Raw genomic sequence first — 22,303 nt, forward strand, 5'->3', positions numbered from 1 at the left:
AGCAAGGGGTTGGTGCTAGAAATGCCCACTTCAGTGTTCGACAAGGCTATGACCCAATCATTCATATTAGTATTTCTAATATGCATTGGAAGAAGGAAAAGTTCATATGAGTAATTTGCAAACTTGAAAGTGGTATTGGGTTTCCTACTTATTGGTCTCTTCCTCAAGAATCCATTTATGCCCACAGTTAACTTGTTGGTTCTAAAGTTGCTAAGGAACAGATTAAACGTCTGATAAGGGGGCGAACACTTGAACTAGTGGAGTTAGTTACAATTAGGAATGTTTTTCAATACTGTTTTCAAAATCAAAGCCCTAATGGTTGCCGGGATACTGACCCCATCAGTTGGTTAGATAACTATAATGTGCCTTCAGCTTCAGAGGCCTGGCCATTTAATGGAACCAATAATCTAGCACAAATTTTGACCTGGCAAGGAAGTGAACCTCATTTTTATTTCTATGAAGTCAATGGGATTCGTTCTCATAACTAGATTATCACTCTTGGTATTCTTCATTCTTTTTTCTTCTTCAAGCGAGGCTAATACTTATATTGATGATGTAGGGACAATTTCAAAATCTCATACCATGCCCAACTAAGCATTCGATATGGACATCATTGCTCTTTTAAATGAAGCCTGTGCTAAGGAGAAAACCACTTTTGCTCATTCGAAGAAGTCAATAATAAATAAATATCAGAAGAGACCCAGCGTGAATGAGGACACTCAGGAATCTGATGAGGGTGAACGTCCACAACTCAAGTTGTGCAGGCTTAAAAAGGGACTTCCAACACCAAAAATTTCTTCTTCTACAATCTCAACACTTCCTTCAGTCCCTACAGTTCCCATGGAGTCCGCGCACCCCACAGACTCCCCAATTCAGAATGTTGACCCTCCACTGGTTGAGGTCCATACAGAAACATTTCCATCCGAACAGCTAGTGGTTTCCCCTAGTTCTCAACCTCAACAACCCTCAACTACAAAGATAATTAATTTCTTCCCTTTGCGTGATTTATATACACCAAGGCTATCCTATGTTTCTTTGAATTCTATCTTCCAAAGTCAATACAATATGATACCTCCTCCATTGAAAGAGTCTCTTTGATCTTACCTTTTATCCAAACCAGATTCATCTCCTCATTTACAAATGGTTGAGTCTGTACAAGCTCTATCTATAGAGTATGGACTGTGGTGTGGAATGCTCCAAGAAATCAACAATCACCATAAGGCCAAGGTTACCAGCTTAGTGGAAACCATTAAAACTGGTAATCAAAAGATAGATAATTTATGCCACAATAACCAGGTTTAAAAGAGTAAGCCTGAACAACTCAATTCTTGCATTATGGTTTGGAAGATTAAGTGTAAAGGCACGAAGACTAAGTGCATATAGTTGGAAAGAAGGGTTAAATCATTAGAGGAGGGTGAAGCCTCTTTAAGGGAGCAACTCAATATTCAAGAGCTACGTCATAAGGCTGAATTTGATAGTATTCGCCAATCTAGTGAGGAGGCCATTAAGAAATATCAAGAAGATACCACAAGAAACTTGACTAAGGCTCTGCCTGAGTTAAAATCTAATTTGGTTCTTCACATTGAAGTAGCTGCAGGCTCGATGGATCTAAGCTAGGTAGACTTTGATTTTCTTAAAGACATCCCTACTAATTCACTAAATTTCAATGTTTATCATCCCGAGGGAAAAGAGTGGAAAGAATTTCAATTGAAATGGAAGCAAACAGTTGGTTTCTTCACCTCTAGTATGCCCGAAGTAGAGGGTGAAGAAAATTCAGAAGAGTTAATTAACTTAGAACAAGCTTCAAAGGGTATGAGACAAATAGAATAAATCCTTACAACAGAAGAGGTTCTCGCCGTACCCACTGATCAACACATTGAGGAAGAAAACTAAAATCTCTTTTTATTTATTTTATCTCTTATTTAGGTGCTTTCATAACGATGTAGCATCTTTTTATCTTTTCCAATGAACAAATTCTTTGCCTCCTTCACTGTCTTACTTATAGTATTACAATAATAACTATCCTTTACTCAAACATAGTTTCACATACTTGAGAGACTCAAGCAGTCAAATCTTTATCACTCTCATATCTTTGTACTTCAAACAAACACTTAGAGATTGATGTTAGTTTGCTCATCTTTTCTTTGTCGTAAAAAGATTACTTGAAATTTTTGAGATATAAAACCTTAAGAGGATTAGAGAAGTTTTTAGTTGTCATTGTAAAAGTTAAATGTTTTAGTTAAGTAATAAAAACAAGAGTTTGAAAGGTAACTGTTCAAGTATATTGAATTAGTAAATCGAGGTATATCAAGGTAGTAGAGATAGACAATTAAAGTTGATTTACTATAAATCGATTGTCCAAAATTTTCTTTCCTTTATTTTATAAAAGTTTTTTGAAATTTTAAAAGATCAATTTACTCTCTTGATACTTTCGGACTTAATTATGTTTATAAAAAATTGATGGATAAAATTAATAACAAATGATAAAGTAAAAATATTAAAAATAATGTTATTTTGAGTTAAAATTTGATTATGTATGTATTTATAGTACTAATGGTTTTTAAGACTATCCATCTGTATAATGGGGAAGATGGGTAATATCTATTACGCCCCAATCTATTGCCATTCCTTAAAATTCAGTATAAATATTTTGAACTGAGATACTCTACCGTATATATATATATTTAAAAATGTAATTTTGATGCTAATATTTTGATCTCCAGATCGTCGGTGAAAACCTTCCCGTAAGAATCTCATATGCTTTAAAAGGTCAAATCTCTCGCTTTTTATTTTTATTTTCTTTTTCGCTTTTGCATTCTTCGATCACGAGTCAGTTTTCTTTATGTGATCATTTCTGTTTATCGCTAACTTTCCTATAGCAATTTTAGGGTTTGCCCCCCTTTTTCTTATGGATAACAGTTATAATTCTCAATTGATTGCTCCTTGCTGTTGTTGCATGATTGTTATGATCTGGGACATTAAATTTTGATTGGAATTTCAATTAGGGTTCATACTAATCAGCCCAATTCTTGTTTGTGCCAATTTTCCCTCTTTTTATCAGTAATTTTCATGTTTCATTTGTGGACGCATAATTCTCATGTATATAACTTGTATCAGTTGTTGTGGCAGTACATGCCATGTTGCTTTCTCTATGATTTTAAACGTTCATCATCTGATCAATTATGATAATCTCTTCACCGGTGTAATTAGCACGTTTACTCCTTAGAAATCAAAGGGAAGACAGTCTTCCATTTAAATGTTGCGTGATTCTTTATGGGTATTTATGTTTATAATTGTTGAGATACTATAATGCTTGAAACTATATTGGTGCAGGTGTAGTTTTGACTGGTGGAATATGTCCTATTACCAAGACGATGATGCTGAATACATGGCAGATGAGTATGGCATGGAGGACATAGATGACATGGATGAAGAGTTCCGTGCCAGAGATATGTCTGGCTCGGAGTCTGATGTTGATGAATATGATTTCTCGGTTTGTTTTATGATTTACAAGACACAAATAGGACTTCTTAAAATAAATTCATTCATCATTAACTTAGGAAAATATAAAATAAGGGTTTTTTATTTTTAAAAATTGGGATAAATCTGAAAAATATACACCAAATTTGATCAAATGTGCAATATTATACATAAACTTTGGTTTTGTGCAATTTTATATATGAAAATTTCATTTGATTCAATATTCACAAATCACTAACACAATTATAAATATAGAATCATTTTACAAATACATATTGCATACATATATAATCATTTTTATCTAATATGTAAGTAAATTGATATATTTATTTTTTAAAATGTGTACAATTGAATTACAATCAAAGTTTTAAGTATCTGAACTACAATCACAGTTTCATGTGTATGATTACATCAAATCAAAGTCCATGTATAAAATTGCACATTAGATTAAAGTTCATGTGTAGTTTTGAGTTTTATCCCTTAATTTTTTTTTAAGTTTATGATCTAGCTCTCATGGATTGCTAGCCTTCCTTACATAAGTTGATGGTATTGCAGAATAACAAAATATCTGATACTTCTGCTGCTGAAGCTAGAAGAGGAAAAGACATCCAGGGAATACCTTGGGATCGGCTAAGCATCACTAGGGAAAAGTATAGGCAAACTAGGCTAGAGCAGTACAAGAACTATGAGAATATCCCCCACTCTGGAGAAGTCTCCGGGAAGGTAAAAGCACTTATAAGTTGCCTGCTTTCCTTCTATAACAGTTCTTGGATCTAACTAAAATGTGCTAAATTGAAATTTCAATTTGTATGTAGGATTGCAAGATTACCAAGAAGGGTGCCTCATACTATGACTTCAGGCTAAATTCAAGATCTGTGGAATCAACAATACTTCATTTTCAGGTTACCTGAATGGGAGTTTTCATCCAAGACCTGTGATGTCATAGACGGACTTATCTTTTTCTTGTTAAAATTCTTTTTCATATCTTGTTGTTTCCTTTTTTTACCGCTTTACTGTGATGTGATCATTATTTTGTTAGTGATAGACATATCCATTTGTGGTGATGCAGTTGAGGAACTTGATATGGGCTACATCAAAACATGATGTTTATCTTATGTCTCGTTTTTCTGTCATGCATTGGTCTTCATTGACACACAAGAAGCGTGAAATTCTTAATGTTTCTGGGCATGTGGCACCATCCGAGGTCTGCTCTGGCAGTGATTTGGCACTTTATCTGACTTGTTGGTCTTTTTCCTTTTCTTTTCTTGTTATCCTCAGATTGATTTGCGTGTTTTTCCCTTTTAGAAACATCCTGGAAGTCTGATGGAAGGTTTTACGCAAACACAAGTCAGTACTCTTGCAGTAAAGGATAATCTGCTAGTTGCTGGAGGATTCCAGGGTGAACTAATATGCAAGGTAAGGAGAGCAACTTTTTCCCCTTCATCCTTCATTGACAAAAAAGTGGTCAGAAAGAGGGATAAGCCTTTGTGCAGTGATTGTGGAGCTGCTTTTCCATGCAATATAGCTACTTTTCAGTTTTTGCAAGTCACTTGAAGCCTAACATTTATATCTTAACTGTTATAGAAAATCTGTTGTTGGACATATCTGTCATGCTGTAAGATGGATCTGAGTAAAAAGTTCTATTAAGCAGTTTAGAGCTAATGATTTTCGCGCTCATTCTGTTTCAGAACTTATCTACTTGTTTGTCTTGTTTTGAACTACTTACTGCTTAAAACTTTGTGAATGACAGGTTAAAAAATGTATTTGGATAGTTTCTGTTTTCCCCTTAGCTCTTGGTTGCTGTTTTCCTGATGCCAGTTATTTAAGAAATAATTAGTTGATTTTGATCTGTAATGTAGCATTTAGATCGACGGGGAATAAGCTTCTGCTCCAGGACAACTTATGATGACAATGCCATTACTAATGCTGTTGAGATTTATGTCACTCCAAGGTATTTCTTGTTTCCTGATCTGCTGGTGGCATTTATCTCAGTCAACCTGAACCTAATTTGCTTTGTTTTTGAATTACCAGTGGTGCAGTTCACTTTACGGCCTCAAATAATGACTGTGGAGTCAGAGATTTTGATATGGAGAAATTCCAGCTTTCTAAGCATTTTCATTTTCTTTGGCCTGTCAATGTAAGTTCCATATATTGGGATTCCATTGTTTCGGATCTGTAAACATACAGTAATGTTATTCTATGTACCTCTTCGATTTGCAGTATGCTAATTATTGATTCTGTTAATCCAATAAAGGTACATGGTGAGAAACACTAAAAGCCATGCTTGTAATGTTGCTTTTGCAGCATACTTCTCTGAGCCCTGATGGGAAACTTCTAATAATAGTTGGAGACAACCCTGATATTATGTTGGTAGACTCTGATACTGGGAAGGTATTTGTCTGCCTGCTTTTGCAATATTGTTTACATTTTTGGAGATTGCAAAGCATCGGTTGATACTGAAATTCATTGCAGACTGTTATGCCCTTGCATGGACACTTGGACTTCTCATTTGCGTCAGCATGGCATCCTGATGGTGTCACTTTTGCAACCGGGAACCAAGACAAAACATGCCGAATTTGGGATGTTCGAAACTTGTCAAGGTCAATTGCTGTTCTCAAGGGGAACCTTGGAGCAATACGGTCCATTCGCTACACATCTGATGGTAAGTACATGGCCATGGCTGAGCCTGCTGACTTTGTGCATGTGTATGACGTGAAAAGTGGGTATGAGAATGAGCAAGAAATCGATTTCTTTGGTGAGATATCCGGCCTATCCTTTAGTCCGGACACAGAGTCTCTCTTTATTGGCGTATGGGATCGTACATATGGCAGCCTTCTTGAGTATGGCCGGCGGAGGAACTACTTATATCTTAATTCCCTAATGTGAGTTGATTGTGATGCAGGCAAAACAAGCATGCTGGTGTAGTTTATGATATTTGAGGAACTTGTATCATTTCAAGTTGTAGAAGAGGGTTTACTGTAGATGTAAAATGTAAAATGAAATGAAATCTGTAACTTTAGGTGATTGCTGTTGAATTAGAATTTAGTTTTCTGATGATATAAGATGTTAATGGGAGAAAGGGTAGAATTAGATAGGGTTCTTAAGTTGAACAAAAGTGAAAGACGTGTATGGTTTCCTTGGGTGGGGAGCTACACACTACAGGTTTTAAATTTGAATTTATACACGGTGGATTTAACTCAACTAAGATTCGTATACTAGTATACCCAAATATTATAAAAAATAGTGATATAATTAGAGGATGTATTTTTATTGACCTCAACCTGTTCATGTGTCCAGCTGTTGTCATGGGTTGAAGCTTTAGCTCGGCTATTCATACGGCCTTAGATGCCGCACAATAAGCTCAACCAACAATGACAAAAGGATATAGTCAATACCCAAAGACACACAAGGTTAAAGGCACTTGAGAGAGAAGTTTAACAAGGAGCAGTGATAAAAGATTTAGTCAATGCCAAAAACCACACGCAAGGTTAAAGGCACTTGACAGAAGATAACGCAAGGATAACACTTAAAGGATAAAGGCACTTAAGATAGTCAATGCCAAAAAACACACACAAGGTTAAAGGCACTTGAGAGAGAGAGAGAGATAACACAAGGAAAACACTTGCGAGATGATAAAGGCACACAAGGAAGATTGTAGGAAAATGCTTCGGTATTTGACCGTCAATGTGCGAACGTCGAACCCGAGGGACATAAAGTAATCAAAATGCTAAGAATCAAAATACATGCAAGGGAAAAACTATTAAGCTACTAAGGCAACTATTTATTACGACAATGGTAAAGAAATGATTTCTTACAATTCCTAATAAGAGAATAAATGTGCAAAAATCCAATTATCGAAATTAACAAATAGGCAACAATAGTGATTGGTTAATTTCCATGCTAACAGTGAATTTGTGCATAAGGGATTTAATCACTAATTTTCTCATTTATTAACATCTCACATTAAGTATATTCAATAGATATTGCTCGTTTGAGCATGCTTCCAGTAGAACCAGTGAGTATGGTTCGATTGAGCATACTTTCAATAGAATCAGTATCTCATTTTTTTTTAAGATCATACTATTATACAATATGATATTTAATAAAATTATATCAACATAGAATATAAAAATTGTTAGAAGTATAAATAATCGTACAAACTTACAGGATTGATTTGTAGTAACGGCTTAGAATATCTTAATCAGTTAGGTTTGTCTCTTCGGATTATTAGCTTGACGCTTATGGCAGAATCGAAACCTTTTCATCTTTCAAAGGAAATCCTGGAGCTCTAGCGAGATCATTAAAGTTTCCATGTGTTGGACCAAAAAATCTTCTTTGGCTCCTAAAGATGGTTTGATTGATAACATAGGTTTACCTCATGAGGAGCCTTTTTCCAAGGTTGAACCTTTCTTAACACCAATGGTGTTGTTCAAGTAACGTCAGGAAGAGCAACTACTGGAGGAGTGGTACGGGATGGTACTGGTGATTGGGTGATTGGTTATAATAGATTCCTAAGGAATTGTTCGATTTTTGACACGGAACTTTGGGGCATTTTGGATGGCTTAAAACTCCTCCAACGTAGAGGTCATAGCAGTGTAGTTATTCACTTTGATAGCTTGGAGGTAGTAAAAGCTATTCATGGCAATATTTCGAAGATCTCAAACTCTACCCTGATCAAAAGAATACATAGTATTTTGTCCCAAGAAAGTCAATGGATTTAAGATATATCCCAGGGAGGAGAATCAATGTGCTGACTATCTTGCCAAATTGGCCTTTGAAAGGAAAAAGGATTTACAACTGGTTGAAACCCTCCAGATGCAGTGTTAGATTTCCTTAATTCAAATAAAGAAAGGAATTTTTATACCTCTCGAATATTTCATGTAATTTAATTTTGTTATGCTTCTTTTCACAAAAAAAAATTGGGATCGTTTAGTTTTAAGTGGTAAAATGACTAAAATACCCTTAAGGTTAAATCCTTACAAATAGTTTTAAAATGGTTCACAAATCGCTTCCGCAATAAGATTAGAAAGTTATTAGTTAGAATTGAGGTGTTATAAGGTTGGAGTGTCTTTTGGGGTGGTTTTGTGCTAGAGAATCACTTTGGTGGCTAATGTATCGGTTCAGATTCGGGTCGGTCCGTTCCGGTCGGGTTTAGGGTGTCACAAAATTCACATCTCATAAAATTATTTCAAAGGAATAACTCATCTTATATATATACTTACCAAATAATACAATGTCTAAAAGCAACGTTTTTAAATAGTTTAGATTATAGAAACACAAATCGTAAATTTCAAGCTATTCCTCGCTGACCTTATCTTTTCTTTTCTTTTTCAAGGATTCCGAAACAACGTTAGCTATGGATTGAAATAATTAAAATAAATTAATAATACAAAACCCAATTCACATTCAATTACAAAATTTGTACTATTTTTGCATAAAGCTCGATTTAGTCCCTAAAACTGAAACTAACTTAACTTCCACATTTAACCTCAAATTTTTATACCAATTTCACTCTAATCTAAATTTAGCTCCCTATTTCTCAGTTCTACCCCATAATTTTGAATTTTCATAATTTGGTCTCTATTATTTAAAATCAACAATTAAAATCACAATTGATAAAAAAACAATTAACTTCATAATTTAGTCCTTTTTCACTTCTAACCTAAAAATCTATCAAATTAATCCCTAAAGTTTTAACTACTCAATAATGGTAACAACTAAAATCTTAAGCAATACCGAAAAATAGTACATAGGTCAACTAACTTTCGAGTCGTTACAATTAACTTAAAATGATTAAAAATATTAAAGAAAAGCAACAATAATTAAATTGAAATGAGGCGGGGATGAAAACATCCAACATTCATAAATATAGTAATGTTTTCAAGATTATAAATATATAAACGGAGTAGAGTGCGCTGACTATGGAGCAATGGTAGATTTAACAATAACTACCTGCCCGCTCCATTGTCATTCCTAAACATAGATTTATTACTTTGTAAATATATATATATATAAATGTAATTTTGATGTTAATTAGTATGGTTTTCACTCATGCTTCGTATTGGATTAATTATTATTATTTAATTAAATTATAGAATAAAAAATTTAAAGGTTACAATAAACTCAAAGTTCTTGTACTCTTTGTATAATTAAAATTTAATCTTCATACTTCTATTTTTATGAATTTAATCTCTTTACTTTTTGAATTTAAAAATTTAGGTCCATTTGGAATATATAAAACATTTAGACTATCTAATGGAGGTAGTAAACTATGTCAAAATTAAAGTATAGAAATTAAATTTCAAATTTAAGTGAAAATATACTATTTTTATATTATCTCAAAAATGTAAAAATAAAGGGATTAAAACTGAAATTTAACCATTATCTTCTCGTGTAAGAAAAATGGAAAAAGGATATGTGTCATGTAAGAAGGCCCTAAGTCACTCCATTTATATGAGTATAGATATTTTGATCTGCAGATCGTCGGTAATCACCTTCCAGTAAGAATCTCTTACATTTTAAAAGGTAAACTCTCTCGCTTTTTATTTTTTATTTTCTTGTTCGCTTTTGCATTCTTCGATCTCGAGTCAGTTTTCTTTATGTGATCATTTCTGTTTATCTCTTCATTGGTGCGTACGGATGTTAATTACTTTCCTATAACAATTTTGGAGTTTGCCCCCTTTCTTTTTAATTAATTATTTTTTTGTTTATGGAAAACATTTATTATTCTCAATTGATTGTTCCCTGCTGTTGTTGCATGATTGTTATGATCCGGGACATTAAATTTTGGTTGGAATTTCAATTAGGGTTCATACTAATCAGCCCAGTTCTTGTTTGTGCCATTTTTTCCTCCTTTTACCAGTAATTGCGTGTTTCATTCATGGACACATAATTCTCATGCATATAAATTTGATCAAGACTTGGCTTTTTTGTTAGGCCCCAACATCCAGAAGGATGAATAATTCCGCAAATGGGAATGTAAAATAGAAAGAAAAAAAAAAAGCTCGATCTTTTTATGAGACAAAAGTTCCCAAATCTAGAGACAAAGTTGTTTTACTCTTGCTTTTCGGATATTTCATGCTTGAAGAAAAACGCAAATCTCTTATCTGTCTTAACATGATTATGGCATAATTGAATTGAAAATGTTGCAAAAATAACTTCAAAATGTAGTTAATTTCTCGAAATTACTTATGGCGGCATTGACTTGTGCACTCTCAGTCTTTAATTAGTTTATCTATATGCTGATGGAAGTATTTCGTACATGTTGAGAATTGGCATAAAACTGTTACTAATATAAAGGATTTGTGATTCTATGGGCATGTTATTTTAGATATTTGTTTCCATCTCCCTTTCTTTTTCCTTTAGCTGGATTCCTATGTATAAGAGTAGGTTTGATTTTCTTTGTAATGTGACTAGGATGAGGTTTTAGTATCCTTTACTACCACTTGTACGATATCCTTAAATTAGACTGTTGGATAATTTAATTAAAATTAATGTTAATCCATTTTATTGTGTTAAACATACCATTGTTTATATTGTAACTTGTATCAGTTGTTGCGGCAGTACATGCCATGTTGCTTTTCCCTATGATTTTAAATGTCGTCATCTGATCAATTTTGATTATCTCTTCACCAGTGTACGTAGCACAGAGTTTACTTCTTAGAAATCAATGGGAAGAGTATCTTCCAATTAAATGTTGTGTGATTCTCTATGGGTATTTACTTTATAATTGTTGGGTTACTATAGTGCTTGAAGCTACATTGGTGCAGGTGTAGTTTTGTCTGGTGGAATTCTGCGGCAGAGATATGTCTGGCTCGGAGTCTGATGTTGATGAATATGATTACTCGGTTTGTTTGATGATTTACAAGATGCAAATTGGACTTAAATTAATTCATTCATAACTTAGGCAAACGTAAAATAAGGGTTTTTTATTTTTTAAAATTGGGATAAATCTGAAAACTATACATCAACTTTGAACAAATGTGCAATGTTATACATAAAATTTGATTTTGTGCAATTTTATACTTGAAATTTTCATTTGATTCAATTTTCACAAATCATTAACACAATTATAAATAAAGAGTTACCTTACAATTATATATTGCATGTATAAATAATTATTTTTATCTAATAAATAAATAAAATTGATATAATTATTTTTTAAAATGTGTACAGTTGAATCAAAATCAAAGTTTTAAGTATACATTTCAACTACAATCAAAGTTTCATGTGTATGATTGCATCAAATCAAAGTTCATGTATCAAATTGCACATTAGGTTGAAGTTAATGTGTAGTTTTTGAGATTTATCCATTAATTTTTTTTTAAAAGTTTCTGTTCTAGTTTATGGATTGCTAGCCAGCCTAACATAAGTTGACGGTATTGCAGAATAATAAAATATCTGATACTTCTGCTGCTGAAGCTAGAAGAGGAAAAGACATCCAGGGAAGACCTTGGGATCAGCTAAGCATCACTAGGGAAAAATACAGGCAAACTAGGCTAGAACAGTACAAGAACTATGAGGATATCCCCCACTCTGGGGAAGTGTCAGGGAAGGTAAAAGTACTTAAAAGTTGCCCGCTTTCCTTCTAAAATGTGCTAAATTGAAATTTCAGTTTGTATGTAGGATTGCAAGATTACCAAGAAGGGTGCATCATACTATGACTTCAGGCTAAATTCGAGATCTGTGAAACCACCAATACTTCATTTTCAGGTTAGCTGAATGGGAATTTTCATTCAAGACCTGTGATGTCATAGAAGGATTTGTCTTTTTCTTGTTAAAATTCTTTCTCATATCTTGTAGTTGTACGGCCAGTCCTTTCCTCTTTTACTGCTTGACTGTGGTGTGATCATTATTGTTAGAGATAGACGTATCAATTTGTGGTGATGCAGTTGAGGAACCTGGTATGGGCTACATCAAAACATGATGTTTATCTCATGTCACAATTTTCTGTCATGCATTGGTCTTCATTGACACACAAGAAGAGTAAAATTCTTAATGTTTCTGGGCATGTGGCACCATCTGAGGTCTGTGCTCTGGCAGTGATTTGGCACTTTATCTGACTTGTTGGTCTTCTTCCTTTTCTTTTCTTGTTATCCCCCCATATTGTTTCCTCAGATTGATTTGCGTGTTTTTCCCTTTTAGAAACATCCTGGAAGTCTGATGGAAGGTTTTACGCAAACTCAAGTCAGTACTCTTGCAGTAAAGGATAAGCTGCTAGTTGCTGGAGGATTCCAGGGTGAACTAATATGTAAGGTAAGGAGAGCAACTTTTTTCCCTTCAATCCTTCATTGACAAAAAAGAGGTCAGAAAGAGGAATAAGCCTTTGTGCAGTGATTGCGGAGCTGCTTTTCCATGCAATATAGCTACTTTTCAGTTTTTGCAAGTCACTTGAAGCCTAACATTTATATCTTAACTGTTATAGACAATCTATTGTTGGACATATCTGTGATCCTGTAAGATGGATCTGAGTAGAAGGTTCTATTATGCATTTTGGAGCTAATGATCTTGCGCTCATTCTGTTCCAAACCTCATTTACTTGTTTGTCTTGTTTTGAACTACTTACTGCTTAAAACTTTGTGAATGACAGGTAAAAAAATTTATTTGGATAGTTTCTTTTTTCCCCTTAGCTCTTGGTTGCTGTTTTCCTGATGCCAGTTATTTAAGAATTAAGTAGTCGATTTTGATCTGTAATGTAGCATTTAGATCGACCTGGAATAAGCTTCTGCTTCAGGACAACTTATGATGACAATGCCATTACAAATTCTGTTGAGATTTATGTCACTCCAAGGTATTTCTTGTTTCCTGATCTGCTGTTGACATTGATCTCAGTCAACCTGAACCTAATTTGCTTTGTTCCTGAATTACCAGTGGCGCAGTTCACTTTACGGCCTCAAATAATGACTGTGGAGTCAGAGATTTTGATATGGAGAAATATCAGCTTTCCAAGCATTTTCATTTTCTTTGGCCTGTCAATGTAAGTTACATACATTAGGATTTCATTGTTTCAGATCTGTAAACACACACTAATGTTATTTTGTGTATTATTAATTCTGATTCTGTTAATTCAATAAAGGCAAATGGTGAGAAATACTTAAAAGCTATGCTTGTAATGTTGCTTTTGCAGCATACTTCTCTGAGCCCTGATGGGAAACTTCTAATAATAGTTGGAGACAACCCTGATATTATGTTGGTAGACTCTGATACGGGGGAGGTACTTGTCATCCTGCTTTTGCAATATTGTTTACATTTTTGGGGATTGCAAAGCATCAGCTGATACTGAAATTAATTGCAGACTGTTATGCCCTTGCGTGGACACTTGGACTTTTCATTTGCGTCTGCATGGCATCCTGATGGTGTCACTTTTGCAACCGGGAACCAAGACAAAACATGCCGAATTTGGGATGTTCGAAACTTGTCAAAGTCAATTGCTGTTCTAAAGGGAAACCTTGGAGCAATACGGTCCATTCGCTACACATCTGATGGTAAGTACATGGCCATGGCTGAGCCTGCTGACTTTGTGCATGTGTATGATGTCAAAAGTGGGTATGAGAATGAGCAAGAAATCGATTTCTTTGGTGAGATATCCGGCCTATCCTTTAGTCCGGACACAGAGTCTCTCTTTATTGGCGTATGGGATCGTACATATGGCAGCCTTCTTGAGTATGGCCGCATATCGGACATATGTTAAAAAATTAAAAATAGTTTAAAATATATAAATTAATTTTAAAAAGTATGACTTTTTGGACAAGTTCGAGTACCAATTAAATATTTTTTGGATAGTATTAACCTTTAAAAAATTAACATTGTTAACCAATTGGGGTAATGTGTGCGACGTACCAACTAAATATTTAATATTGTTAACTTAAAATATTTAAATATCAACTAAATAGTTTTAGACAAATTCAAAAGATAAACTACGCACTAACCATTTACTATATGAATAGGGTTGAGCAGAAGTTGGGACAATATAATTTAACGTATATTCTAACATTTTTTTTAATTTAAGCTTAACGGAAATAAAATTCAGATTTATTTTTGACATCTATATTCATTTCAAAATGATTTTGTCTCATTTATTTTGCTTAAATCACAAATGGTGTTTTAATTATTCACTTTTTTCTAGTTTAACTTTTTTGCAGTATCTAAATTTTACTTCGTTCCTTAAAATGGTACTTAAAATATACTATTTTTTTCAATTTGGTACCTAAACATTTTCTATTACAAGTGATACCTAAACTATACCCCATTATCTAAAGTAGTATTTAAACTATACTCTATTGCTCAAATTACCCGAACCGTTAAAAAATTCTTCTTATCCAAACATGACACTTCTAAATTAAAAACAAATTAAATTTAATTAAATTAAAACTTTTCAATCTTTTTGCACTCTATTCATCCCCCACTTTTCACATATTTATTTTGGTATAATCATAAAAGTGTCCTCATTCATTTGAGTATTCAAGTAAAGTTGTTCCAAAAATGCCGATTTCCAAATTCTAATTTAATTGCTCGAGCATATAATATATTTATTTTGGTATAATTACAAAAATATCCCCATTCATTTGAGTCTTTTCAACAATGTTGATTTCAAATTTTGAACTTAATTTAAATATCTATGAAAGAAATCTGCTTCCACTTCTTCCAACTATTTGTTGGTGTGGGGAAAATATTTATAATTTTACTAGGATTATATTATACTCGAACTTGAAAGAAAATTGGGAAGAATTTTCACAGTTACTGGCAATGCATTTAACAACTTTTTGCAATCTTTTCTTTCTAGAAAAAAACCCCTCCACATACTAAATTAAATTACACTTTTCACTATAATACACTAATTATTTAGACATTTTAACCTAGCTAAAGGTGTCCAATTTTAATATATATGGGGAGCTAGAGTATCAAGTTAGATTTAAGAAATAGAAGCTGGAGGAGAGAGAAAATCAAGTTAAAGATTGAAATTAATATGACAAAGTAAGAACATCAAGATTTTGATATATTTTTAAGTTTGATATTATTGAAAAAGTACGAAAATGATGTTAATGTAAAGTTTTCGTATATATGGTCCTATATTCTTGATATGTTAGTGAAGAGAAAATAATAGAAAGTGATGAGAAATAGTGTAGAGAAATAAAATAAGGGTGTTATAAACATGGTAATAAACATCTTGCACTAAAATAGTTTTGGACAGCAACAGTAGGTTAACTTTGAAAAATCACCATAAATTATGGGAATCGAATTCGAGGATGAAAAAAATATGGAATTAAATATTATTAAGTCTAGTTTCTCATAGAAGAAACGGTGTTGTTCAAGTAACGTCAGGAAGAGCAACTACTGGAGGAGTGGTACGAGATGGTACTGGTGATTGGGTGATTGGTTATAATAGATTCCTAGGGAATTGTTCGATTTTTGACGCGGAACTTTGGGGCATTTTGGATGGCTTAAAACTCCTCCAACGTAGAGGTCATAGCAGTGTAGTTGTTCACTTTGATAGCTTGGAGGTAGTAAAAGCTATTCATGGCAATATTTCGAATATCTCAAACTCTACCCTGATCAAAAGAATACATAGTATTTTGTCCCAAGAAAGTCAATGGATTTAAGATATATCCCAGGGAGGAGAATCAATGTGCTGACTATCTTGCCAAATTGGCCTTTGAAAGGAAAAAGGATTTACAACTGGTTGAAACCCTCCAGATGCAGTGTTAGATTTCCTTAATTCAAATAAAGAAAGGAATTTTTATACCTCTCGAATATTTCATGTAATTTAATTTTGTTATGCTTCTTTTCACAAAAAAATGGGATCGTTTAGTTTTAAGTGGTAAAATGACTAAAATACCCTTAAGGTTAAATCCTTACAAATAGTTTTAAAATGGTTCACAAATCGCTTCCGCAATAAGATTAGAAAGTTATTAGTTAGAATTGAGGTGTTATAAGGTTGGAGTGTCTTTTGGGGTGGTTTTGTGCTAGAGAATCACTTTGGTGGCTAATGTATCACTTCAGATTCGGGTCGGTCCGTTCCGGTCGAGTTTAGGGTGTCACAAAATTCACATCTCATAAAATTATTTCAAAGGAATAATTAATCTTATATATATATACTTACCAAATAATACAATGTATAAAAGCAACGTTTTTAAATAGTTTAGAGTATAGAAACACAAATCGTAAATTTCAAGTTATTCCTCGTTGACCTTATCTTTTCCTTTCTTTTTCAAGTATTCCGAAACAAAGTTAGCTATGGATTGAAATAATTAAAATAAATTAACAATACAAAACCCAATTCACATTCAATTACAAAATTTGTACTATTTTTGCATAAAGCTCGATTTAGTCCCTAAAACTGAAACTAACTTAACTTCCACATTTAACCTCAAATTTTTATACCAATTTCACTCTAATCTAAATTTAGCTCCCTATTTCTCAGTTCTACCCAGTACCCCATAATTAAATTACAACTGGTTGAAACCCTCCAGATGCAGTGTTAGATTTCCTTAATTCAAATAAAGAAAGGAATTTTTATACCTCTCGAATATTTCATGTAATTTAATTTTGTTATGCTTCTTTTCACAAAAAAATGGGATCGTTTAGTTTTAAGTGGTAAAATGACTAAAATACCCTTAAGGTTAAATCCTTACAAATAGTTTTAAAATGGTTCACAAATCGCTTCCGCAATAAGATTAGAAAGTTATTAGTTAGAATTGAGGTGTTATAAGGTTGGAGTGTCTTTTGGGGTGGTTTTGTGCTAGAGAATCACTTTGGTGGCTAATGTATCACTTCAGATTCGGGTCGGTCCGTTCCGGTCGGGTTTAGGGTGTCACAAAATTCACATCTCATAAAATTATTTCAAAGGAATAATTAATCTTATATATATACTTACCAAATAATACAATGTATAAAAGCAACATTTTTAAATAGTTTAGATTATAGAAACACAAATCGTAAATTTCAAGTTATTCCTCGTTGACCTTATCTTTTCCTTTCATTTTCAAGTATTCCGAAACAACGTTAGCTATGGATTGAAATAATTAAAATAAATTAACAATACAAAACCCAATTCACATTCAATTACAAAATTTGTACTATTTTTGCATAAAGCTCGATTTAGTCCCTAAAACTGAAACTAACTTAACTTCCACATTTAACCTCAAATTTTTATACCAATTTCACTCTAATCTAAATTTAGCTCCCTATTTCTCAGTTCTACCCCATAATTTTGAATTTTCATAATTTGGTCTCTATTATTTAAAATCAACAATTAACTTCACAATTGATAAAAAACAATTAACTTCATAATTTAGTCCTTTTTCACTTCTAACCTAAAAATCTATCAAATTAATCCCTAAAGTTTTAACTACTCAATAATGATAGCAACTAAACTCTTAAGCAGTACCAAAAAATAGTACATAGGTCAACTAACTCGAAGTACCGAGATTTCAAAAATATAAAAATTACAAGGAAATGACTAAATTGAGCATACCAATTTTTGAGCTTGGATAATGAAGTCCTTAGCCGTTCGTCATTTCCTTCTTCCTAAGGGGTTTCGAAATTTGCATGTGAAAAGAGAAGAACATTTTCTCTTTTATCATTTTCTTTTTAATTTCATTCTGTTTTCAATTTATAAATTAAACCTTAATTTGACTAAAGCTTTTAAAAATAAAATACATATATATCGGCCACACAAATCTATACATATAATTATGGTTTATTCACTTAATAAGTCCCCTAATCATAATTTGATTCCTAATTTCATTATAGTTCAACTTCTAACACTTAATCAATTTAGTCCTTATATTTATTTGAAGCACCAATTCGATAAAATTTCTTAACCAAAATTTGATTTGTCTCTAATATAACTCCGTAAATATTTAATAAAAATATTTATGAGTCTAGTTTACGGAAACGAGGTCCCAAAATCACACTTTCCGTTACCCCTAACTTTCGAGTCGTTACAATTAACTTAAAATGATTAAAAATATTAAAGAAAAGCAACAATAATTAAATTGAAATGAGGCGGGGATGAAAACATCCAACATTCATAGATATAGTAATGTTTTCAAGATTATAAATATATAGTAAAGCGGGCTGATTGACGGAGTAGAGTGCGCTGACTATGGAGCAATGATAGATTTAACAATAATTACCTGCCAGCTCCATTGTCATTCCTAAATATGGATTTATTACTTTGTAAAAAAAGAAATCACTTTAGTTAGTTTCAACAGAGTTGGTGTATAGTTAAGTATGTATATATATAAATGTAATTGTGATGTTAATTAGTATGGTTTCCACTCATGCTTCGCATTGGATTAATTATTATTATTTGATTAAATTATAGAGTAAAAAATTTAAAAGTAACAATAAACTCAAAGTTCTTGTACTCTTTGTATATTTAAAATTTAATCTTCATACTTCTATTTTTAGGAATTTAATCTCTTTACTTTTTGAATTTAAAAATTTAGGTCCATTCGGAATATATAAAACATTTAGACTATCTAATGGAGGTAGTAAACTATGTCAAAATTAAAGTACAGAAATTAAATTTCAAATTTAAGTGAAAATATACTATTTCTATATTATCTCAAAAATGTAAAAATAAAGGGATTAAAACTGACAGCTTGTTTGGTTTGGTGTATTGGCTAAGCCAATACACCCTTAATCGGTGGGCCCCACCTAATACCTCTCTAACACGTCGTTTGGTTTGATGTATTGGTAATACGCATCTAATCCATTACCTTCTTAATCGGTGAAAACCACCGATTTCTATTCCCCCTTCTTTGCCCAGATTAGCTACCGATTGAGCATCACCTCCCTGATTTGCCCTCCCCCCATCCCCTTGTTTCTCTTCTGTTCCTTCATCTGATTTCCTTCCTTATTTCTTTGCTTTTGTTTTCTTCCGATTTCCTCCCAGTCCATTATGCCTCTTTGCTGCCAATTTGTTCCCTCCGTTTCCTTTCTTTTCTTTTTCGCTCTGCCACTCTTTCGATTGCCTTCTCAACCAGTCGACCTTCTTCTTCTCAACCAGTGAAACCAAAAAAGCCGACGATATCCCCACTGTCACCGTAGCCATCGCTGGTTCTATCGTCGACAACGCTCAGTCTCTCGAGCTCACCACTCGAGTAATGGAAAATCCCTCTGTTTCTCTTCACTCTTTCTACCCTATGTTACAAATTTTCATTTAATTTCTCCTTTTTCTTTCAGTTGGCGAGTCAAATTGCTCATGCTGCTACTATTTTTCGGATCAATGAGTTTTTTTTAACCTAATTTCTTATTTGTTTAATGGTCTAATTATTGTTTTAGGCCATCTATTATGCTGAAATTTGGGATGTTGCCTCCACTTGATGCTCCACATCATCTGCGTAAGCATGAGTGGGCTCCCTACCGGGAAGGTAAAGTTTGGCTGCTGCCTTTTGTGATTGTTATAGGTTTCTTACTAGGTTTATAATTGTTAAAAGGTGAATTGTAGGAAGGATAGATGCGGACAGATAAATTGGATTATTTTCACTTTTTTGTTGAATTATTTTCACTCTTGAATTATAAACTTCATCTTGTTTCCTTGTTCTTGCTGGTAATTCACAATTAGTTCTTGTGTAGCCCTGTATATGGTTGCTGTAGAAAGACAAAGACAGAACAGAGATCAAATGATGGCAGAAAGTTTAAAGGCCATGGAATCAGAAGGTAGTGGTGAGCGAGTTTGAGCATTGACATGTTTAAATGTTCATAGGTTACTTATAACAAACTTGCTAATGAGCTTCCCCAACACTTCCTTGTGTTCTTACCTTTTGTGTGGAAGTCTTGTGATGTGTGGGTTGCAAAGATTTTTTTTCACCTATGGTAAATGGTAATAATTTGTTTGTTGTTGAGTTTCGATGGATGAATATCTAAGACTGATGATGAATGTTCCGCTTTGAGAACGAAAAATAAATGATCATCCGCCCCCTTTGTTGGGCTATCGATCTTTTGCATCTTGGTATTGCATAGAATTGTTAGAAACTCTCAAAGAATACAAACTCGTAATGTGGCAATGAAAATAAAAACCAGTATCTTTTGAGATGATCCTATCTCACTGTCTGTATTCATTTGAGCTCGTTCTTAGCCACAGCCTCAAACCATTAGTAAATGCCAGAACTGTGTCCTGCAGTCCCCCATGGATGAAGTTGTCTTCCTCCTAGGAGAGTTTAATATATTTACTATTTACCATTTTCATATGTTTGGAATGTAAGAAAATACAATGCAAGCTCATGCAAATATAATATTTATGCAATTAACAACCACAAATTAGGAGAATCAATTGTAATAAACTTCATGAAATCCTTTTTTTTGTTTACAATTCGTGCTACTACCTACATGTTAGAATCTGTGAATCTGTGAACCTATGAATCTCGTTTCTTTGGTGAGGATGAACCAGAGGGGAATCCAAAGAAAACCGTGAGCTTATAAGGAATATAATTCAAGCACTTCGCATATGATTTCCTCATGCATTCAGTTATGCAAAGCCCAAATATTATTAATATTTCACTTTGTTGTTCTCTTCTCCGTATACCTGCAGTTATTATTAGACAATTACTGTGCTATTGTGTCATTCTCTTATAACAGACACAGTCACATAGATGATCTTTGTAAGTCATCCTTCTGAAATCTAGAGATAGTCAAATGGGAAAGAGTCGTAGGCAGTCTAAGAAGAGGTGTACAAAATCGACTCAGAGTTTCATTAGAAACTGCCAATGGTGCGTCTGGATTTAACCTTAGCTACTGGTTGCAACTCTATGACATTGAATGTACTATTGCGGGGTTCATGCGTATCAATCAAATGGTGGTAATCTTCCTCGACTGATGTTATTGTGTTTGTATCTGTCATTATGATTGAGCATGTTTCTGTGTCTATGTTACCGTTGCAATGGGAACTAACCAAAACTTGGATTATGGTAATAAAATTGTTCTTATACTATTTCATGTTTCATGTTTCATTGTCATGTAATTGTTTTTCTGAATTGTTTTTCTGAATTTAGCTGATTGCATTGATTGTTTTAATTCATAAGATCAGTGATGGACATCATTCAGCTTCATTGTTTAGTTTCTGGCATTGGTGCTCATGACATAGGCAGAGTAAGTAGAGATTCCCTTCTGCTAAAAACGAGGAACAAGTAAGCTTTTGATTTCTTCTGCTGAATGCTTGCTTTATATTGTAGTTGAACTAAGATCTTGAGGCAGTACTGCAACTTGTCAACAAATATGTCTTCTGGTTTTTGGTGCTTTAGAGGAAACATGTGCTCTTGGCAATTTAGCCTTCCTGGAGAGGTAAATTACTTTTGATTCATTGTGATTTTTTAGCAACCTTACCTCATGGCCTTCTATTTCTTGATTTATCAATGCATCATATAAATCCAGAATTGGCAGAGATTGCTTTTTCCCTTAACTTGTGGAATGGACACATGAAGTTGGAGGTTATTTTCAATGGCAACTTTAGACAGTATTCGTTTTCCTGCTAGATTGGTGAGCTATTTTGTTTGAAGTGAAGAATCGGTTTCATGGAAGGCCAATTGGAGTTGAGAGCAAGGTGAAAGAGATATTGTATCGGCTTGAATTTCTTCTATTGAATGCTTGCTTTATATTTTTAGTTGAAGTGAGATATTGAGGCAGTACTTCCGTTTAATTCAGAATTGTTGTAAATTCAATCGAGTTCTTGATGATAATTCGATATGGTTATGTTTTTTTTATTTTTTAGAGTTCAATTCTTACTTATTAAATTTTATTAGTTATAATTATTTTAAATTTTATTAAATCATATATTTTAATTAAAATATATTTAATATTAATTATTTCAAATTATCTT

General features: G+C 33.2%; 2 protein-coding genes and 1 long non-coding RNA gene across 5 annotated transcripts; all 3 read left to right on the forward strand.

The window, feature by feature from the left end:
* The first annotated feature begins 2,572 nt into the window (after positions 1–2,572).
* On the forward strand, positions 2,573–6,681 carry LOC107903394 (uncharacterized WD repeat-containing protein C2A9.03). 2 transcript variants are annotated; one of them, XM_016829417.2, is made up of 10 exons: positions 2,573–2,769; positions 3,334–3,493; positions 4,036–4,203; positions 4,296–4,382; positions 4,550–4,684; positions 4,786–4,896; positions 5,340–5,431; positions 5,512–5,617; positions 5,785–5,871; positions 5,953–6,681. In XM_016829417.2, exons 2-10 carry the CDS (start codon positions 3,356–3,358, stop codon positions 6,364–6,366), a joined length of 1,338 nt encoding a protein of 445 aa, XP_016684906.1. In that variant the 5' UTR covers positions 2,573–2,769; positions 3,334–3,355; the 3' UTR covers positions 6,367–6,681. The 2 variants fall into 2 exon arrangements, with proteins under 2 accessions (XP_016684906.1, XP_016684908.1); XM_016829419.2 differs by having other exon boundaries at positions 2,573–2,744.
* Positions 6,682–9,906: 3,225 nt separating this feature from the next.
* On the forward strand, positions 9,907–14,212 carry LOC107903395 (uncharacterized WD repeat-containing protein C2A9.03). Of its 2 annotated transcripts, none has more exons than XM_016829420.2 (10): positions 9,907–10,005; positions 11,250–11,327; positions 11,868–12,035; positions 12,106–12,192; positions 12,372–12,506; positions 12,625–12,735; positions 13,179–13,270; positions 13,351–13,456; positions 13,607–13,693; positions 13,775–14,212. In XM_016829420.2, the coding sequence occupies exons 2-10, from the start codon at positions 11,286–11,288 to the stop codon at positions 14,168–14,170; spliced, it is 1,224 nt and encodes a 407-aa protein (XP_016684909.2). In that variant the 5' UTR covers positions 9,907–10,005; positions 11,250–11,285; the 3' UTR covers positions 14,171–14,212. The 2 variants fall into 2 exon arrangements, with proteins under 2 accessions (XP_016684909.2, XP_016684910.2); XM_016829421.2 differs by having other exon boundaries at positions 12,372–12,383.
* Positions 14,213–19,138: 4,926 nt separating this feature from the next.
* On the forward strand, positions 19,139–22,187 carry LOC121217039 (uncharacterized). Its single transcript, XR_005913247.1, has 4 exons — positions 19,139–19,859; positions 20,065–21,576; positions 21,660–21,768; positions 21,859–22,187. It is a non-coding gene; the product is annotated as an uncharacterized lncRNA (long non-coding RNA).
* The last annotated feature ends 116 nt before the right edge of the window (positions 22,188–22,303 follow it).

This window comes from Gossypium hirsutum, chromosome D05 (genome assembly GCF_007990345.1).
Source record: "Gossypium hirsutum isolate 1008001.06 chromosome D05, Gossypium_hirsutum_v2.1, whole genome shotgun sequence".
In the NCBI taxonomy this organism is placed as follows: Eukaryota; Viridiplantae; Streptophyta; class Magnoliopsida; order Malvales; family Malvaceae; genus Gossypium; species Gossypium hirsutum.

Excerpts from the sequence above, each read along its gene's own strand:
- LOC107903394 (XM_016829417.2), top strand. The coding sequence starts at position 3,356 with ATGTCCTATTACCAAGACGATGATGCTGAATACATGGCAGATGAGTAT. Across the intron at positions 4,897-5,339 it reads AGGGTGAACTAATATGCAAG|CATTTAGATCGACGGGGAAT; the intron begins GTAAGGAGAGCA and ends TCTGTAATGTAG. Across the intron at positions 5,618-5,784 it reads ATTTTCTTTGGCCTGTCAAT|CATACTTCTCTGAGCCCTGA; the intron begins GTAAGTTCCATA and ends TTGCTTTTGCAG.
- LOC107903395 (XM_016829420.2), top strand. The coding sequence starts at position 11,286 with ATGTCTGGCTCGGAGTCTGATGTTGATGAATATGATTACTCG. Across the intron at positions 12,193-12,371 it reads CACCAATACTTCATTTTCAG|TTGAGGAACCTGGTATGGGC; the intron begins GTTAGCTGAATG and ends GTGGTGATGCAG. Across the intron at positions 13,694-13,774 it reads TAGACTCTGATACGGGGGAG|ACTGTTATGCCCTTGCGTGG; the intron begins GTACTTGTCATC and ends AATTAATTGCAG.